Consider the following 17,720-nt stretch of genomic DNA (forward strand, 5'->3'; position numbering starts at 1 on the left):
CAGGCGGTTCTCCTCTGACAGCTCAGGTTCTCGTGAGCCTCACCCATGGGTGTCTCCCTTTTTCCACCAGCTAGTCTTTGTTATCTTTTAAGACAAATTTGAAAAATGAAATGATCCTAATGAAAAGTTATAGAAAGCCTTCCTGTTCTGACTCGTCTGTGTGAACGGGTTTGTTAAGCTGCATGTTGTTGTTCTTTTACTTTCTTTAAACGTTTTATTTTGTCCTGAAGTTACAGCTTTATAGTCACAGCTTTATAGTCACAGCTTTATAGTCACAGCTTTATAGTCACAGCTTTCTCATAATTTAAGGATCAGCCTTCGTGTCTATTTAAACTTCTTTAGTGAGATTTCTTAATTCAGCTGTTTGTGTCTTATTGTTAATCAAATCTGAGGAGCAGTTTACTGAAAATGATTCAGGAATCGTACTTCTGGGCTCTGCTGTGTTTCCTCTGACTCATCGCTGAAGCTTTATCTGACCTGCAGCTGTCCCAGCAGCTTCGTGTCTGCACCGGCAGACTTTCAGACACGAGTGACATGAATATGAATAACTCACAGTCTTATCTCATGTTATCTTCACACACTTCATTAATATCACAGCTGCCTCCCCTCTGTGATTTTCTTTGATTCCTTTGTTTGTGCGCTGAACACATTTTTCAATAATTAACAAAATCACCAGACTGAGCCTTTAAAACAAACATGTTAAATCCACAGCAATAAATACTGTACTACCTCTCAAATCAGTATTTAATGATTATTGTTATTATAAAATGAGGATCAATACGTCGTTTTTTAACGTCCCATCTTACCGACCTATGTTTGTCGTCTTGATTTCATGATGTTGTTGTTGCCTCTCCTAAACATTACCACAGCTATTAGCAGGCTGAGCTCAGGGATGTTGGTTAGAGTTTAAAGAAGAGAGTTAAAGAATCTTAATGTCTTTCAGCATCTTGCTGATAGCAGTAACAGAAGAAGCCGAGCCACTTACAGTAGTATCTGTAGGTCGCCCGGACGGCGCAGACAGCAAACAGAAGCCCGCAGAGTGAAATCCATCCGTTCCTCATGTTGTGTGAATCCTGAAATCAGATCCGAAAGCTGCAGCTGATGGAAAAACTCCTGCACAGCTCCTCAGAGTGACGCTTTTTAACTCCTCTCCTGCTGCAGGTCCGTACACGCTGCACGTACAGGCCACACTTATTCACGTGTGATTCACAAAACACACACCGTCAGTCAGAGGATATGACGGCTCCAGTGTGTGTGTGTGTGTGTGTGTGTGTGTGTGTGTGTGTGTGTGTGTGTGTGTGTGTGTGTGTGTGTTGTAACAGTGTGAGCCGTTGTCCTGGAGCTTCACATTTGCATTTGTACAACACAAAGACGTCTCACAGGACGGAGAATTAAAAATCAGATTTCTGTGAATGAAGTGAATCTGCGCTCTGTTCCAGATGTGGAAAACATGACAGATGTTTCCTGAACATGAACTCTGCATGCAGCTGCTGAGAGTTCAGATTAAACCAGCAACAGTGCAGAAGCTGACCATTCACAGCAGCAGTCATGTCAGAGAGTTTTACAATCTAATGTGTGGACCTTAGAGAAAACACAAAGCCCTGTGACTGACCTGTCCAGGTGTGCCCCGCCTCGGCCTACTGCGGCTGGGATGGACCCTGACTGGCAGAAGCAGAAGAAAATAGACAGGTGGCGTCCCCCCACGGCTCAGTTTTAGGCCCGGTTTATGTTTTTGATTTCACCAGTCAGCAATATTCCTGTTATCATTACATTTAACACTGCATTATTACATCGATCCTATAATTATTATTAATAACCAGGGAGTGAAACGCAGACACCAGCTTTAACCAGTGTTTCTTATTTTGGTTGATTCCTCTCTGGACTTTCTTTTATTTATTTCAAGGATCATTTATTGAATTTTGACCTTTAGTTTCTGAACTTAAAATAAATCGTTCCATTGTGCTTGGATTAATGCGCGTTTTACGGTATGTACCACCGGCAGATAGAGGAGGTGGCTGATATCCAGAAATCCTACCAGTGGCTGGACAAAGCTGGACTGAAAGACAGCACAGAGGCACTAATCATGGCAGCACAAGAACAAGCTCTGAGTACAAGATCCATAGAGGCTGGGGTCTATCGCACCAGGCAAGACCCCAGGTGCAGGCTGTGTAAAGATGCCCCAGAGACAATCCAGCACATAACAGCAGGGTGCAAGATGCTAGCAGGCAAGGCATACATGGAACGCCATAACCAAGTGGCCGGCATAGTGTACAGGAACATCTGTGCCGAGTATAACCTGGAAGTCCCGAGGTCAAAATGGGAGATGCCCCCAAGGGTGGTGGAGAATGACCGAGCTAAGATCCTGTGGGACTTCCAGATACAGACGGACAAAATGGTGGTGGCTAACCAACCGGACATAGTGGTGGTAGACAAACAGAAGAAGACGGCCGTAGTGATCGATGTAGCGGTTCCGAATGACAGCAATATCAGGAAGAAGGAACACGAGAAGCTGGAGAAATACCAAGGGCTCAGAGAAGAGCTCGAGAGGATGTGGAGGGTGAAGGTAACGGTGGTCCCCGTGGTAATCGGAGCACTAGGTGCAGTCGAGTGGATCCAGCAGATCCAGTTTGTAACATCTCTTTATTACTATAATCATTGTGATCAGTTAGTTAAAAGACTAGTTGGGATTATATAAGGAATTTGAATATTTTTAATACAACTTAACAAAGTTTATGTTAAAGCTTAGCATAACTTAAATGTGATAATTCATGTTAAACCATGTGGGAAGCTTACATAAAGCATGTATAAAATTAATTCTATATAATATATGAAAGATATCACATTAAAGAAAATCTGAGTACTAATATTAAATATTTACTGTTTAAAGTATGTTTGAAACAGTAAATATGAGGTCATCTATCAAAGTTGTGGAATAGTTCTGATGAGGAATCGAGATTTTTCCAAGAGGAAAAATATTTTTTGTTCTTTCCTTTTAATTAAACTGTTTACTGTAGTTATTATCGCCGTGGTGCGTTCAGGGAGATATAAAAGGTTCAGGATGTGCTCGGGGTTACAGTTTTATTCAAAAACCAAAGACAGCCACAGACGTTTATTTGCAGTCGCCACAGATGAAAGCACATTTCACCTCCTGCTGAGTTTGGAGCAAACACAGTGTTTGTGTTTTGTGTTGTGGAGCCCTGACTCTCGCCTGCAGGCACGTTTTCTCCTCCTCCTGCTGCTCAGGTAGTTTCCATGTGTAAGATGTGTCCTGAGGCTGCAGGTGAGCCAGCAGACACACCCTGAGCCTCAGACACACACTTACTCACACACACACATTATGATCCATCACACACACCCTGCCTGCTTACACAGAGAGTCGCACCCAGTTTGACTGTGTTGCCGTACCAACACACCTTAACACACACACACATTTAGTTTATTGAGTCATAATAAATCTTCAGTGCATATTTTATCGCCAAGTTTGTGAAGAAATTGCAAAACTTTCTGGTTTGATTTCAGCGCTGGTTAAAAAATCTAAACAAGAAGCTGAACTCAGTTAAAGAATCTCCTGGTTTAAAGCAAATACTCTAAATATTATTATTAGAAACTGTGAAGTCTCTTCTGTTGGAACAAATTAATCATCAGATGTGATCACGCAGTTTGTTGCTTTGCTGTTAATGTTTGAACAGCTACAATTTCTGTAGTTAAATGCAGAAAGTTTCAATGTCCTGAACCAAATGACTCAGTTTTGTCTTTACGATGTGAAAATACTATTTTAGTTTCCTCTTTTGCTGCCTCAGATGCCCTAAATTAAATCAAGTTCCCACTGAAAATCCATTTGTTTCCTCAAAAAAAGAACATAAAACACTCTAAGAGATGCAGGTAGGGCTGTTAGATCATTTTCTATAAATCTTATTGAGCTCGGTCCTTCAGGTGCTTCAGGTTAAATATCTGGTGCCTTCAGGAGAGGAGCTCAGGTTAACACAGACTGATGGATGACAGAAGTTTTATTTAAAGTCTGTCATGTACAAGAAACATCATCTTTAAAACACTCCAGATCAGCTGGTTTCACGGGAGTTAATGCCTGAATACAAAAAAATATCAATTCGGTATATTTTATCTATTCTGTTCTATTTTTTATTCTATTCTGTTCTTTTATACTTTTCTAATACTTATACTAAATATAAACTAAAGGTTTATAATGGCCTGGCTTTAAAACTTTCACTGTTTTGATGATCATTTATACTTAACAGGCATTTATAACTATGGAGCTCAAATCTGTTTTGCTGGTGTAAAGATGACTGACCAAAGTGTTCATGAAAAGAGGAACATGGAGCACAGCTTTCATGTATTCTCTCCACTGTGTTAGAACAATAAAGGCAAAAAAAGATAGTAAAAAAAGAAGAAGAAGAAACAGAACTTGATGGAGGCCGATTCTCCCTCCGGCCTGAGGGGGCGCTGAAGCACCGGGAGTTACGTTTATTTTTAACCGAAAGTGAAGCGTAACCGGAGGAAGCCAACGCTGATAGTCTGCCGGCGCTTAGCTGCTGAAGTGTGGAGCAGCTTTTCAATTTTCTGCCCTGGCTGTAAGTACAAATACTTCGGATTATTTTCCCCCGCATTTCTTCTTAATTTAATCATATTTTTTTGCGACGCGATGTGAGTTGAACTTCCGGTGATAAGTAGCTAGCAGGGGCCTAACGTTAGCCTGCAGTCACGCATTTATCAGAAACAATTTTTTATATAAATTGTACTGAAAGTTTAAAGATAAGTGACTTAAATTCGTGATTATAAGTCATCAATTTAATTTTACACTTTGAGGCTAATGTTAAATGCTAGCCAAACATTACAGAGTTGAATCTAATGAATGCTAACAGTGTTTTATGAAATCCAGCCCACAGTAAAAACAACCCGCTGTGCTAATGACGCTGTTATCGTTTGTATCCAGAATCACCGCAGACAGCGGGATTTATCCTAGCGGTGGGCAGTAAATGCATCCATCAAGACTGGGTTTGAGTTACTTCATTTAATTTGCATATTTATGTTGAGTAAAGTGATCCGTACAGCCATGTTTACATAAGTGAGTCACTATCAAAGATCCGTTTGTGTTCAGGCAAGACCAAAGTTCAACTTAAAAGGTGGTAAGCAGACAGCAGCAAGGCTTCTACCTGAGTTTGGCCAGTTAGTTATTGCAGTAATTTCTTAGATGTGATATTATCCGTCCTCAGTTCAGCAACATTTACTGACTTTCATCCCTCTATGACTCCAAACCAAATGATTCACAGTAAGTGCCAGATCTAAGCTAAATATCAAGGAGTTTGACAGCAGTTTGTTTCTCAGATTAACTGGTCCACGGAAGAGAAGGACCCTCCTGTCAGTCCACCATGGCGGACATCAAGAACTTCCTGTACGCCTGGTGTGGGAAAAAGAAGCTGACTCCAAACTACGACATCCGAGCAGCGGGCAACAAAAACAGGCAGAAGTTTATGTGTGAGGTGAGCGTTCATTCTGACATCAGGGGGTTTCACTCGGTGAGGTTTTTGTTAACCTTACACCGTACTCCCTGCAGGTCCGAGTCGATAGCTTCAACTACATTGGGATGGGAAACTCCACCAATAAGAAGGACGCGCAGACCAACGCCGCCCGCGATTTTGTCAACTATCTGGTCCGAATCGGAGAGATGAACGCAGCAGAGGTCCCGGCCCTCGGGGTCAGGAAGCCGTTCCTGTTTTTCCTTCTGTTTTTTTCTGTAGAGATAAAAACTGATCGTTTCTCTCACTTTGTCTTTTTTAAATGAGTAAGTACGTTTTCTGCCATCAGGCGAGCGCTCCCATCGCAGATCAACCTGATGCAGCTGCAGATGCTGGCTTTGGAAACCTCCCTTCTAGCGGTCCTCTACCACCTCACCTGGTAGTGAAAGCTGAGCAAGGTACCGGCAGCATGGTGGCTTTAACGACTCCAAACATCACAAGTTCTTACTTTAATGTGGTGAGGCGGGTCGGATTAAACGGGTTCAGATATTCAGCCGGCTTCTTTCTGCTTCTCCTTCTTTATTGTTCTCAGGGGACAGCAGCGTCAGTGGGCCGGTTCCAGGAGTGACCGGACTGGGTTACGCAGGAGCAGGAAACTCGGGTTGGGGCAGAGGAGGAAGTGACGGAGGAGCTCAGTGGGACCGAGGAGCCAACCTGAAGGAGTATTACGCCAAGAGAGACGAACAGGAAGCGCAGGCGGTACAAGATAATTCCAAATTACAGTGCAGTGAAAAGCATTGGTGATGTTAACATTAAGCTCCTTAACAGGAAGTAAGCTGCTCCTAAGTTACAGTCGTCCCCCTAAAGCTCAAATCTGAACCAGAACCTTGGACAGATTTACTAAACTTGGAACAACCAGCCAAGTTTACACTCCGAGGACTCTGCTTTCATGAAGAAAACTGGCACTCGGGGAATACGTTTCTACTTTTATTTTTAAACTTTGGCCATTAATAATATGCAGACGCATCATTAGAACCAGAATGAGTTCCCTTATTTTTCTTCAGGTTTGATTTCTCTCCCTCGCTAAACGAACTCCCGCCTGTGTTTTTGTTTGCAGACTCTGGAGTCGGAGGAAGTGGATCTGAACGCTAACCTTCACGGAAACTGGACTCTGGAGAACGCCAAGGCCCGTCTGAACCAGTTCTTCCAGAAGGAGAAAACCAGTGCTGAGTATAAATACAGCCAAGTGGGACCGGACCACAACAGGTCTGGAATCTCAGAGCTTTTTAGACCGGCTGGAAATTCTAAACCAGATCCAGTCTGAGGGGTCACAGCTGGAGCCGAAACAAACGCTGATGGTGTGTCTGTGAGTTTAATGAGCTTCAGCTGCTTAATAATTCTCTTTAGCTGAAGAAAAATCAGAAGTATTTCCTAAAAGCAACTGTGATTTTGACCAAAGGACTTGATTTCTCCATTTGAAGAGAATTGATTGAATCTCTGCTGGAAGTGTTTGTCTTTTGTTTCCCTTCAGTTTGGATTTGGTTTGGAGTTCACAGCCGACCTTCAGCCACACACCTGTTTTATTTTGCATGTTCAGACATTCAGTTTCTGATTGTACTGATACGTTCTGATAAACGCTGCTTATTTTAGTCATTCAGCTCACAGATTCTACATAAATGTATCAAATCCATTGGAAAATACAATAATGGCAAAGATTGGCCCCGCCCCCAAAGAGCCGCTCAGCAACCAGACTGGGAAACACGAACTAATCATATTTTTGGCCTGAGCTACAGCAAAGCTTTACAACAGCTTTAGTTGTTTTCTCAGTAAAGATGGCGACGAATGAACTTAACATGGCGTTTCTTCAGCGTTGTGGGAGGAGTCAGAGATGGTGGCATCTCTAGACTGAGCTGTTGTGGAACTTTGTGCATGTGCAGGAGACGTGTGAGGGTGTAAGCTGAAAGTGTTGATCAACAGGGTGGGGGCGGGGCTTCGGCACAAATAATCGAAGCTCCGCCCGGAGAGCGAGCGCTGTCCTTGAAGTGACGGGTGGTAACGCTCAGAAGCGCCTTGAGCCGACTGTTGTTGTCATTTGGCGCTTTATAAATAAAATTGAATTGAATCTTCTTTGTAAAAAAAAAAAAAATTGCCAGTTTATGTAAAACGAGACTTGGAATTTCTGATTATTCTAAAATAATTTCCTCCAAAGAGCAGCGCGAGGGTTTTACAGGACGTGTTGATTTTATGTCCTCCGCTTCTTCTCCTGCTGCTTCCTTTTGATCTTTTTACATCTTTCTCTTTATTTCTGCTGCCGTCTCAGTTCTCCTATTATTTTCCTCGTTGAATGAAATTCTTAAAGGTTATATTCTCTTTCAGCACGCACCAGCTGGGTCTCAGCTCAGCCGTCATCGTATTCCCAGACACCTGTAAACACGTCTTCTTTGTCCTCGTGCACATAAATGTGTGACAGTAGCCTGAATACGACCCAGCTGGTGTGTGTCGCGCTGCAGAGCTGACGTGTGTTGGTTGGTGGTTGATGTTCAGGACGTTCCTGTGTGTTTTTCTGCTGGACTTGCTGTAAACCCAGAGACCTCCAGAGTGTGTCGGCTACACCAGAGAGCTCTCGCTGTTCGAACTGAGCGCAGACACCAGCTAACTCGCACTGAAACAAGAACAACTAGAATAACTAGAACCTGAGCCCGACAAACCCACACTGGTTTGAGTTGATGAATTGTTGTAATGTGAGAAATGAGCTGTGATAAATGTCAGCTGGTGAATTGGGCAGGAGGTTACTTTCAGAGGCTGGAGTGAGTTTCCTGCTCCATCAAAGAACACCGAGGTGATGCCAGAACTCACAACCACACCAAAGGAAGACATGGGACAGTGTTTAGGTGCACTAAAGCTGTCCCATGGGTGCAGCTCAGGGCTTGGTGGAGTCTGGTTGTGATTTCTGGTGTCGCTGTTCACCGCAGGGCAGAGCGCAGCCAGGAGAATCAAAGCTGTTGATTGGTCTTTAAAAATCCCAAAGTCTGGCAGAAAAACATGCAGGCTTCCTCCTGAGAGTGCAGCAGGTGAGTTCAGCTCCTAAGTCTACGTGCAGTTTGATGCTTTTGTTCTAGAAACAAGGAGTGAAGCCGTGACGTTTGTCTTTGTGTCTGCAGGAGCTTCATAGCAGAGATGCAGCTTTTTGTGAAGCAGCTCGGCAGAAGTAAGACTCCAGAACATTTCCTATTAAATGCTGAAGTTGTTTTAGATGATCAGCAGTGAAAGAGGTCAGAACAGGACGCAGAGAGAGCTACAAACCAAAATGGCAACCACACCGGACTCTGTGCGAGCGTGCCCGAGAAGAATTCGATTTTTAGTAACGTGTTCTCGGATTAACACTGGATGGAAAAGTTACAGAAATTGAGATAAATGTGATCAGAAACCATGAAACACCAGTTGCTTTCTGTTGTTCGTGTGAGTCAGACGTTGCCGGGTTTGCTCTGCAGGGATCACGGCTCGAGAGCACGGCTCCAACAAGAAGCTGGCGGCTCAATCGTGCGCTCTGTCTCTGGTGCGACAGCTGTATCACCTGGGAGTCATCGAGGCGTACTCCGGGGTCACCAAGAAGAAGGAGGGAGAAACTGTACGTTTAAAAACAGGCAGAGACTGAACGACACATCACGCAGCTCGTTTTTAAAACAGGATTTTGTTATTTTGGCACAGTTGGAGGCGTTTGAGGTCAACGTGTCCCCAGACCTACAGCAGCAGCTGGCCTGTGTGGTCCAGGAGCTCGGAGTCAGCGTCCCCCCACCGGTGAGTCGCATGAAAGCGTTCGCACTCGCTGTTCAGTGTCTATCAATCGAACCCGCCCTTCAAAGGCAGCACGTAGCAAATAAAGCAGTGTGCTGTGACGAATCTGAAGTCTGTCGCGCTGATGTTCGTGGACGTACGCATGAAACCAGTGAAACACTCTTCAGTGCACCGGACTGCAGATGTGATGTGGTCATGCTCTTCAAAGCAAACTGTCATCGTCAGAATAAACGGAGCCTTTACATTCGATTCAGTAACATGAAGGTTTTTATGTTCCAGCCTGCAGACCCCAGCAGCCCGGTGTCTCTGGTTCAGGGGAAGCTGGCGTACTTCGAGCCGTCACAGAGGCAGACCGGAGCCGGAGTCGTCCCCTGGTCGCCTCCTCAGGTCAACTGGAACCCCTGGACCAGCAGCAACATCGACGAGGGGCCGCTGGCCTACGTGAGTCTCACGAACCCTGAAACCCTAAAGTAGGATCAGTTTGTGGCTCGTTGATCTTTATTAGCAAGTATTCAGAAATCATGTTATTAATTCGAGTCCCACAGGCTGTGCAGACACTCGGTGTCTTACAGTCATCAGAGTCGTGCAGCTCTTCCCTCTGTGCTTTGTTTTCCTGACAAAACTCTGATTTCTAAATCGGAGCGAGTCGTGGTGAAAGCCTTCCGTAAAGACCCCGTTCTAACCCCTTCAGTGCCCTCCGGAGCAGATCAGCGGCGACCTGCACGACGAGCTGCAGTACCAGCTGGAGCATGATGAAAACCTGCAGAAGGTCGGTCTCCTTTACCTTTACGTCTGCGTTGATGAAAGCGTGCCGTGAGACTTAACGATGCTGTCGTTCAGATCCTGATGGAGCGCGAGCAGCTGCCCGTCAAACAGTTTGAGGAAGAGATCATGGCGGCCATCGACAAAAGCCCTGTGGTGATCATCAGAGGAGCGACAGGCTGCGGTAAAACCACTCAGGTCCCTCAGTACATCCTGGACCGCTTCATCAAGGGGGGCCGAGCATCGGACTGCAACATCGTGGTCACGCAGGTAACGCCGAGGCGTCCCTTCACCCGCCTCGTTTACCTGAGAGCTCACAGCCTGTCTTCTGTATTGCTGACCAAGCAAACATTAAGCGGCTTTAAGCTCACTTCATTGCAGTTTGAGGTCTGATCCGTGTTTGAGCTCCGTGTGCTCCGTAAACCTCCGCACAGCAGCCCTGACCTCCTTCTTCTCTGCAGCCCAGAAGGATCAGCGCCGTGTCCGTGGCTGAGAGGGTCGCCTTTGAGAGAGCAGAGGATCTTGGGAAAAGCTGTGGCTACAGTGTCCGATTTGAGTCCGTCCTGCCTCGACCCCACGCCAGCATCCTCTTCTGCACCGTCGGTATGGAAACCACTGTGCTGCTGCCTAAGCAACTAAGCAGCGAAGCCGTGGTTACTTCGCTGGGCGGGGGAAGCGATTTGGCGGTCCGGCCGTGTAGATCTGAGTGTTTTCTGTGTTTCAGGTGTTCTTCTGCGGAAGCTGGAAGCAGGAATCAGAGGCATCAGTCACGTCATCGTCGATGAGATCCACGAGAGAGACATCAACGTGAGTTTGTTTGTTCGCTGATTTTTAGGGACTCACTGAGCCAAAAACACCCCGAGGGCTTCTGTCCATGTGTCTGACCCTCTGTGTGTCCGTGCAGACGGACTTCCTCATGGTGGTCCTCAGAGACGTGGTCCAGGCATACCCGGACGTGCGCATCATCCTCATGTCGGCCACCATCGACACCACCATGTTCAGAGAGTACTTCTTCAGCTGCCCCGTCATTGAGGTGTTTGGACGCACCTTCCCTGTCCAAGGTACCTCCGACTCACCGGCCTCACCTGTGTGTGGAAACATTAAAATGATGATTGTCTGTGGACTTTCCTGCAATATAAACTGAGGATAAGCACTCATACAAGTGTTTGGTGACCCGTTAGCCGGGAGGTTTGGGTGTAATGGTGAGCGTGGTGCGTCCTGCAGGTTTTAGATCTCACCCTGGGTCAAAACACTTGAATCAAATGATGAGTTCATGACCAGGCCTCTGGAGAACTTCAGGACATGCTGAGGAGGTCATTTAGCCATTTAAATCAGCTGTGTTGGATGAAGGACATCTTAAACCTGCAGGACACCGGCCCTCGAGGCCTGGAGGTCCCCTGCCCTAAACTGTTTAAGCCAATAATCAGTGTGGTAAACAGTTATTGTTATATCAGCGGGTTTGAAAAAACCTCTTCCTTGTTTTCAGAGTATTTCCTGGAGGACTCCATCCAGATGACAAAGTTTGTGCCTCCACCGATGGACCGAAAGAAGAAAGACAAAGACGAGGAGGGAGGAGACGACGACGTGAGAAACGTTTTTAAAATTCTTCTGCACTGTGACGAACGTCAGAATTACATGTGATTGCAAAACGTTTCTCCCCAGACTAACTGTAATGTGATCTGCGGGCCGGAGTATACGCCGGAGACGAAGCATTCGATGTCTCAGATCAATGAGAAGGAAACGTCCTTCGAGCTGGTGGAGGCGCTTCTGAAGTACATCGAGACGCTGCAGGTGGCCGGCGCCGTGCTCGTCTTCCTGCCCGGCTGGAACCTCATCTACTCCATGCAGAGACACCTGGAGAGCAACCCACACTTCGGTACGCGTCACACCACACAACACCAATAACGCCTTAAGTGGAGAGTCACTGCTGTGGGGACTGTTGACCGAAACACTCCCCCTGACACTGCAGTGGAAAGCAGCAGACTTCTTGGATCTTGGTTTTTAGCTGGTGTTGTGTAGCGTTGTTGCTCATCGTGCGAGAGCACTGTGAAAAATCTGGTATGCTGTGCCTTTCAGGAAGCAACCGGTACCGAATCCTGCCGCTGCACTCTCAGATACCTCGAGAGGAGCAGAGGAGGGTGTTTGAACCAGTTCCTGATGACATCAGAAAGGTCAGTGACAGGAATACATAAAAGCTTCATCCTAAATTTAACTTGTGGAATTCAAACCGCTTCAACGATGACCGACGTGGATGAGATGAAGTGTGTCTGATATGTGCTACATGCACTGAGCATGTCTGAACCACACGCTGACGTTTCAGGTCATCCTGTCCACCAACATCGCCGAGACGAGCATCACCATCAACGATGTCGTCTACGTCATCGACTCCTGCAAGTAAGTGTCGCTGCGCTCACAGATGTAGTTTCTCTTCCTGAGGTCAGCGTCTGAGCGGGTTAGGGGTTAAAGGTCGCACTGTTTGCTGTGCTAACAGGCAGAAAGTGAAGCTGTTCACCTCCCACAACAATATGACCAACTACGCCACCGTCTGGGCCTCCAAGACCAACCTGGAGCAGAGGAAAGGTCGAGCCGGCAGAGTCCGACCGGGGTTCTGCTTCCACCTCTGCAGCCGCGCTCGATTCAACAAGTAAGGCGCGTTGATCCTCCGGCACGCCGCGGGCTGCAGCGTTTGGGTGTTAACATGTGTCTCTGTGTGGCTGTGCAGGTTGGAGACTCACATGACTCCAGAGATCTTCAGAACTCCGCTGCATGAAATCGCCCTGAGCATCAAACTGCTGAGACTCGGAGGCATCGGCCACTTCCTGTCTAAGGCTATCGAGCCACCGCCACTGGACGCCGTCATTGAGGCCGAACACACCTTGAAAGGTACGAAAGGCCTGATCTGAAGGGAAACGGACTATCGGGGCTGCTGGGAACTTAGTTCTGTGTGTCTTGGTTTGTCCTCTCACAGATCTGACGCTCTGATTTATAGATTTTACATGATCAGCCCTGCTGTGGCCTGTTTTTATGCCTGTGTTGGGGTTCTCTGCCCTTTGGTCTGATTCTTGTCTGTACTTCATAAAGTTGACATGTTATGTTTTGTTTTTGAAGATCCTTTTTTTGCCGTCAGTTTCCACACGAATTATTTTCACTGTAATCTCCGTGTTTGTTGCAGAGCTGGACGCTCTGGACTCCAACGACGAGCTGACCCCTCTGGGGCGGATTCTGGCTCGGCTGCCGATCGAACCTCGGCTGGGGAAGATGATGATCATGGGCTGCATCTTCCAGTCAGTTTTTCGTCTTTTTCTGATTCTCTCAGCGTCCCGTCTTTAAATGAAATTCTCATTTTCGTGTTTCCCTCCAGCGTCGGCGATGCGATGTGCACCATCTCGGCCGCCTCCTGTTTCCCAGAGCCTTTCATCAACGAGGGGAAGCGTCTCGGCTTCGTGCACAGAAACTTTGCTGGCAGTCGTTTCTCGGATCACGTGGCGCTGCTGTCCGTGTTCCAGGCCTGGGACGACGTCAGGTCTGTGCCGCGTGCTCTTACAAATGAATAGCTAAATCAGAAAAATGGTAAACTTCACATATAGAGCAGTAAAGTTACAAAAGACCTCTGCAACACGAGTGACAGGAGGTGTCGTTTTCTCTCTGAAACGTCTCGTTTGTGAACACTTGTTGTTCTGCTCAGGATTAACGGAGAGGAGGCGGAGAGTCGCTTCTGTGACCACAAACGTCTCAACATGTCGACTCTGAGGATGACCTGGGAGGCCAAAGTCCAGCTGAAGGAGATCCTGGTGAACTCTGGATTTCCTGAAGGTACCCGAACGCACCATCCTGACACACAAAGCTGATTGAACCGGCGGGGAGCTCACCTGCACTTTCGTTTCCCTCAGAGTGTCTCATGACGCAGATGTTCAACACGGTGGGGCCGGACAACAACCTGGACGTGGTGGTCTCTCTGCTGACCTTCGGCTCGTACCCCAACGTCTGCTACCACAAAGAGAAGAGGAAGATCCTGACCACCGAGGGGCGCAACGCCCTCATCCACAAATCCTCCGTCAACTGTCCATTCAGCAGCCACGACATGATCTACCCGTCGCCGTTCTTCGTCTTCGGCGAGAAGGTGAAACCCAAAACTGCCACGTTCACCTTTTAACATGAATATTATTGCTTCTGTGTAAATTAACAACAGCAGGTGGTTTTTTCTGTAGGTTTTCTCACTAAATAAATATTTAGATGAATTTACGGCCCTCGCAGCATCACAGCCAACATTTCTCTCGGGTGGGGACGTTTCTGTTTTCAGATCCGAACCAGAGCGATCTCGGCTAAAGGGATGACTCTGGTCAGTCCTCTGCAGCTGCTGCTGTTCGCCTGCAAGAAGGTGACCTCTAACGGAGAGATCGTGGAGCTCGACGACTGGTGAGTGACCGGCCGACCTGCAGCTCGTCGGCACTCTCACTCACTTCCTGTTTCCTCTGAGGCACTGCGATTCGCTCTCCTCTCAGTGACCTTTCACTTTAATGATGGCAGGATCAAACTGACGATTGCTCACGAGGTGGCGGGGAACATCCTGGCTCTGCGGGCCGCCCTGGAGGCGGTGGTGGTGGAGGTGACCAAAGACCCGGAGTACATCAGACAGATGGACCAAACCAACGAGCGGCTCCTGAACGTCATCAGACACGTCTCCAAACCGTCGGCGGCCGGGCTCAACATGATGGCCACCAACCAGAGGTAACGGACGTCCTCAGACAGGAAACGCAGCCTGCCTGTTTACTTTTTCCACATGAATGAAGGAACGTTTTAGTTCATCCTTTCAAATCGCAGATTTTTCTCCCTCTATGATGAAACTTTGATGTTTTGATCTTCTTTGGGTCTCTGCTTCATCCTGTTATTACTCACATCGCCTCTGAAAACAAACTTTAGACCTTCAAACATCTCCTCATCTCCTCTGTTTGTGTGTCTGTGCAGGATGGGAGACGGTCCACGACCTCCCAAGATGCCGCGTTTTGATGGAGGAGGCGGCGGCAGAGGTTACCAAGGAGGAGGAGGCTACAGGGGAGGATATGGAGGAGGAGGAGGGGGATACAGAGGAGGTGGAGGATATGGAGGAGGAGGAGGATACAGGGGTGGTGGAGGATATGGAGGATACAGAGGAGGCGGTGGTTATGGTGGAGGAGGTGGTTATAGGGGAGGCGGAGGTGGAGGAGGAGGTGGTTATAGAGGAGGAGGTGGAGGATACAGAGGCGGCGGCGGGTACAGAGGCGGCGGCGGGTACAGAGGAGGATACTAACGTTAAAAATCAGTCGCCTCGTCTTCTTCTTTCGTTTATTTTGTAAACGTTTAATGTGAAACCGAGCGCCGCAGTTAAAACGATGTTTGACTGGAACCTGCTGATGTTTGTTTTTATGGTCTGTGAATGAAAACGTCTCAATAAATCTGTCCTGTTCCTTCATCGCGTTGGCTCATTCTTCCTCTTCACACATTGAAAGTCTGAAGATCCAACTCATCAGGATTAGTTTGAGTTTAAACTTAAAATTAAAAATCCCACAAGTTTGGACTCGTGTCAAACAGAAGTTATTGCTTAAAGAGTGTCCACAAAATAAAAGCAGAAACTATTTTAAATAATGCAGGTTAACTTAAAAAGGTTCTGGCTGTGAGGTCCCAGCAGGAGGCGCTGTCTCACGCTTTCTTTTTTCTAAATACTTTTGTTTTTTTAAATACATGAAGGTACAAAAGTAAAATACAGATTTTAAAAATAGCTTTTTGTTAAATAAACATGAGGATGGATTAAAATTGACCACAATTAAATCACCCCACCACAGACCCATCCACCTGCAGGAGAACTGACCTGGATGGGGTGGCATCACCTCCCCGTGGGCGGGGACCCTCAGCTCCCCGTGGGCGGGGACCCTCAGCTCCCCGTGGGCAGGGACCCTCGGCTGTTGATATGTGCTAGACATCTTCATACTCATGTCAGTCTCCTGAGAGGAGCTGGGCAGGGGTGGGTGTATGTTGGGTTTTTCTCTGATGGATAAGACCCGTCCTTTTCTTTGGCCACCTCTCGTAGCTTCTCAGTACAGTCATGGCCAAAAGTTTTGAGAATGACACAAATATTTGATATATTGAAGTAGAGCTGCACAGGGGCGGATCTAGAAGGGTGGCATGGGGTGGCAAGTGCCACCCTAAAATGATCCCTTGCCACCCCAGTTTTGCATATGACGTGTTTATTAAAATAAGACAGCATTAACATTTTGAGCGTAGTTACAGTCAGCAGTGAATATAAATGCTAAAACTGAATATATTGCATAGTGTTACCCCTGCACCAGTAACAAATGGTTCAGCCCATTTCTTGTTTTCAGCAGCAAGCGATGCTCATGATCAGAGCACATTCTGAACAAAACCATGGGAATTTCACTTTTTACACCGGTGGGTGGATGTTACACTCTGGAAATGGAAGGAAGGTGAGTGTTATTAACCCTCTGTGGTCCACGGACACGCTGCACCTCCAGATCACATGACTGATGTAAGCTGACACAGCAACAAGCTGCAGCCACGCTGAGTCTCTGTTTCAGCCACATTGAAAGTTCAGACTTCAAAGTTTTTTAATTTTAATTACAGGCCAGTAAATCCAGAGTTATGATCATATATAGAAGCCACGCTTTGTTCTAAATACTGTCGTCACGTTTGTGTGTGTGTTTGTGTTTTAAGCGTTTTCTAAGGACAGCGCGAAAACAGTAAAGAAAGGGAAAAAAACCTCTTTCCTGTTGGTGGAAAAATGCACCATGTCGCCCAATTTAAAAAACAAAAGTCAACATGTGGGATTTGGTTGTTTAGAAAGAGGGAAAGTTTTGGGGGTGACGGTAACAGGGCGAGCGAGACAGAGCGAGAGAGAGAGAGTTTAGATGTGGCAGATTTGTGACGTTTAGTGTGGAGTGTATACTTAGTGTGTTGTGTTGTGTAGTTGTTGTTTTGTTTTGTGTCACAAAGGCACATTTGCAATATAAACACTGTCACTGAGTAGAAAACCAGCGGAGTGATACAGCTGCTGTTGTCAGGCCTGCAGGTTTGTCCCTGAGCTGTTCTGTCTTTTGGTGGACAAGCTTTTTTTACAGGCACACATCATTTGTGGGGCATCTTATTGCGAAACCTGATTGTTCTCTCACTTTAGTTTTAGTAATATTTTTAAATTCTTATACAAAATGAAAAAAACTGCAGGTGTATTGGCTGCATTTTCAGGTAAATAGTTGTATATGTTTACAAAATGTACATTTTATATTTGCATTTCAAGTTATAAACATTTGCTCAACATGTCTGTGGGTTTTTGTTTACAGTAAAAAAAATACTACTAGGATTTTAAGTTCTTTGTGTGATTTCAGATCAGTAACACTAATGCAGTATGTCAGTCAAAACAACTAAATTCAGTTGAGCTGAAAAGATACCAAACAAGGCAAGGAGGGAAAAAAATTAAACAATTTGAGGGTGAAATACAAACGTAAACTCAAAAGGAGTCAAAAATGGCCGGTTGTATTTCAGACCTCAGTGGGTTGATCCAACAAATCATGAAAAAATTAGGTTTAAATTTTTGTTCATGACGGTGCAGATTTCTGACATTTTGTGTAATTTAAGCTGTAACAATGTGACTGTTTTCTGACAAAAAACAGACTTGCATTTGTAAACGAACCGCCCCATGTTGTG

The 17,720-nt window shown here is 46.2% G+C and overlaps 2 protein-coding genes across 3 annotated transcripts in view; one reads left to right on the forward strand and one right to left on the reverse strand.

Moving 5' to 3' along the window:
- Positions 1–1,193, reverse strand: part of lamc2 (laminin, gamma 2) — a 13,071-nt gene extending 11,878 nt beyond the window's left edge. Inside the window, exon 1 of the mRNA XM_005751339.2 lies at positions 986–1,193. Within this exon, the coding sequence (XP_005751396.1) occupies positions 986–1,061 (76 nt within the window). The 5' untranslated portion in view covers positions 1,062–1,193. The remainder of the gene's footprint in view (positions 1–985) is intronic.
- A 3,277-nt stretch (positions 1,194–4,470) lies between these two features.
- On the forward strand, positions 4,471–15,478 carry dhx9 (DEAH (Asp-Glu-Ala-His) box helicase 9). 2 transcript variants are annotated; one of them, XM_005751341.1, is made up of 29 exons: positions 4,471–4,586; positions 5,341–5,495; positions 5,570–5,710; positions 5,821–5,929; positions 6,064–6,230; positions 6,589–6,737; positions 8,633–8,679; positions 8,963–9,099; positions 9,180–9,269; positions 9,546–9,707; positions 9,958–10,035; positions 10,107–10,298; positions 10,490–10,631; positions 10,753–10,835; positions 10,933–11,089; positions 11,515–11,612; positions 11,691–11,904; positions 12,105–12,199; positions 12,349–12,422; positions 12,520–12,672; positions 12,751–12,911; positions 13,201–13,312; positions 13,390–13,551; positions 13,714–13,841; positions 13,919–14,148; positions 14,329–14,444; positions 14,556–14,756; positions 14,994–15,118; positions 15,236–15,478. In XM_005751341.1, the coding sequence occupies exons 2-29, from the start codon at positions 5,385–5,387 to the stop codon at positions 15,313–15,315; spliced, it is 3,714 nt and encodes a 1,237-aa protein (XP_005751398.1). In that variant the 5' UTR covers positions 4,471–4,586; positions 5,341–5,384; the 3' UTR covers positions 15,316–15,478. The 2 variants fall into 2 exon arrangements, with proteins under 2 accessions (XP_005751398.1, XP_005751397.1); XM_005751340.1 differs by having other exon boundaries at positions 14,994–15,478.
- The last annotated feature ends 2,242 nt before the right edge of the window (positions 15,479–17,720 follow it).

Source organism: Pundamilia nyererei, unplaced genomic scaffold (assembly GCF_000239375.1).
Source record: "Pundamilia nyererei isolate P.nyererei 1_Seehausen unplaced genomic scaffold, PunNye1.0 scaffold00307, whole genome shotgun sequence".
NCBI classification, from domain to species: domain Eukaryota; kingdom Metazoa; phylum Chordata; class Actinopteri; order Cichliformes; family Cichlidae; genus Pundamilia; species Pundamilia nyererei.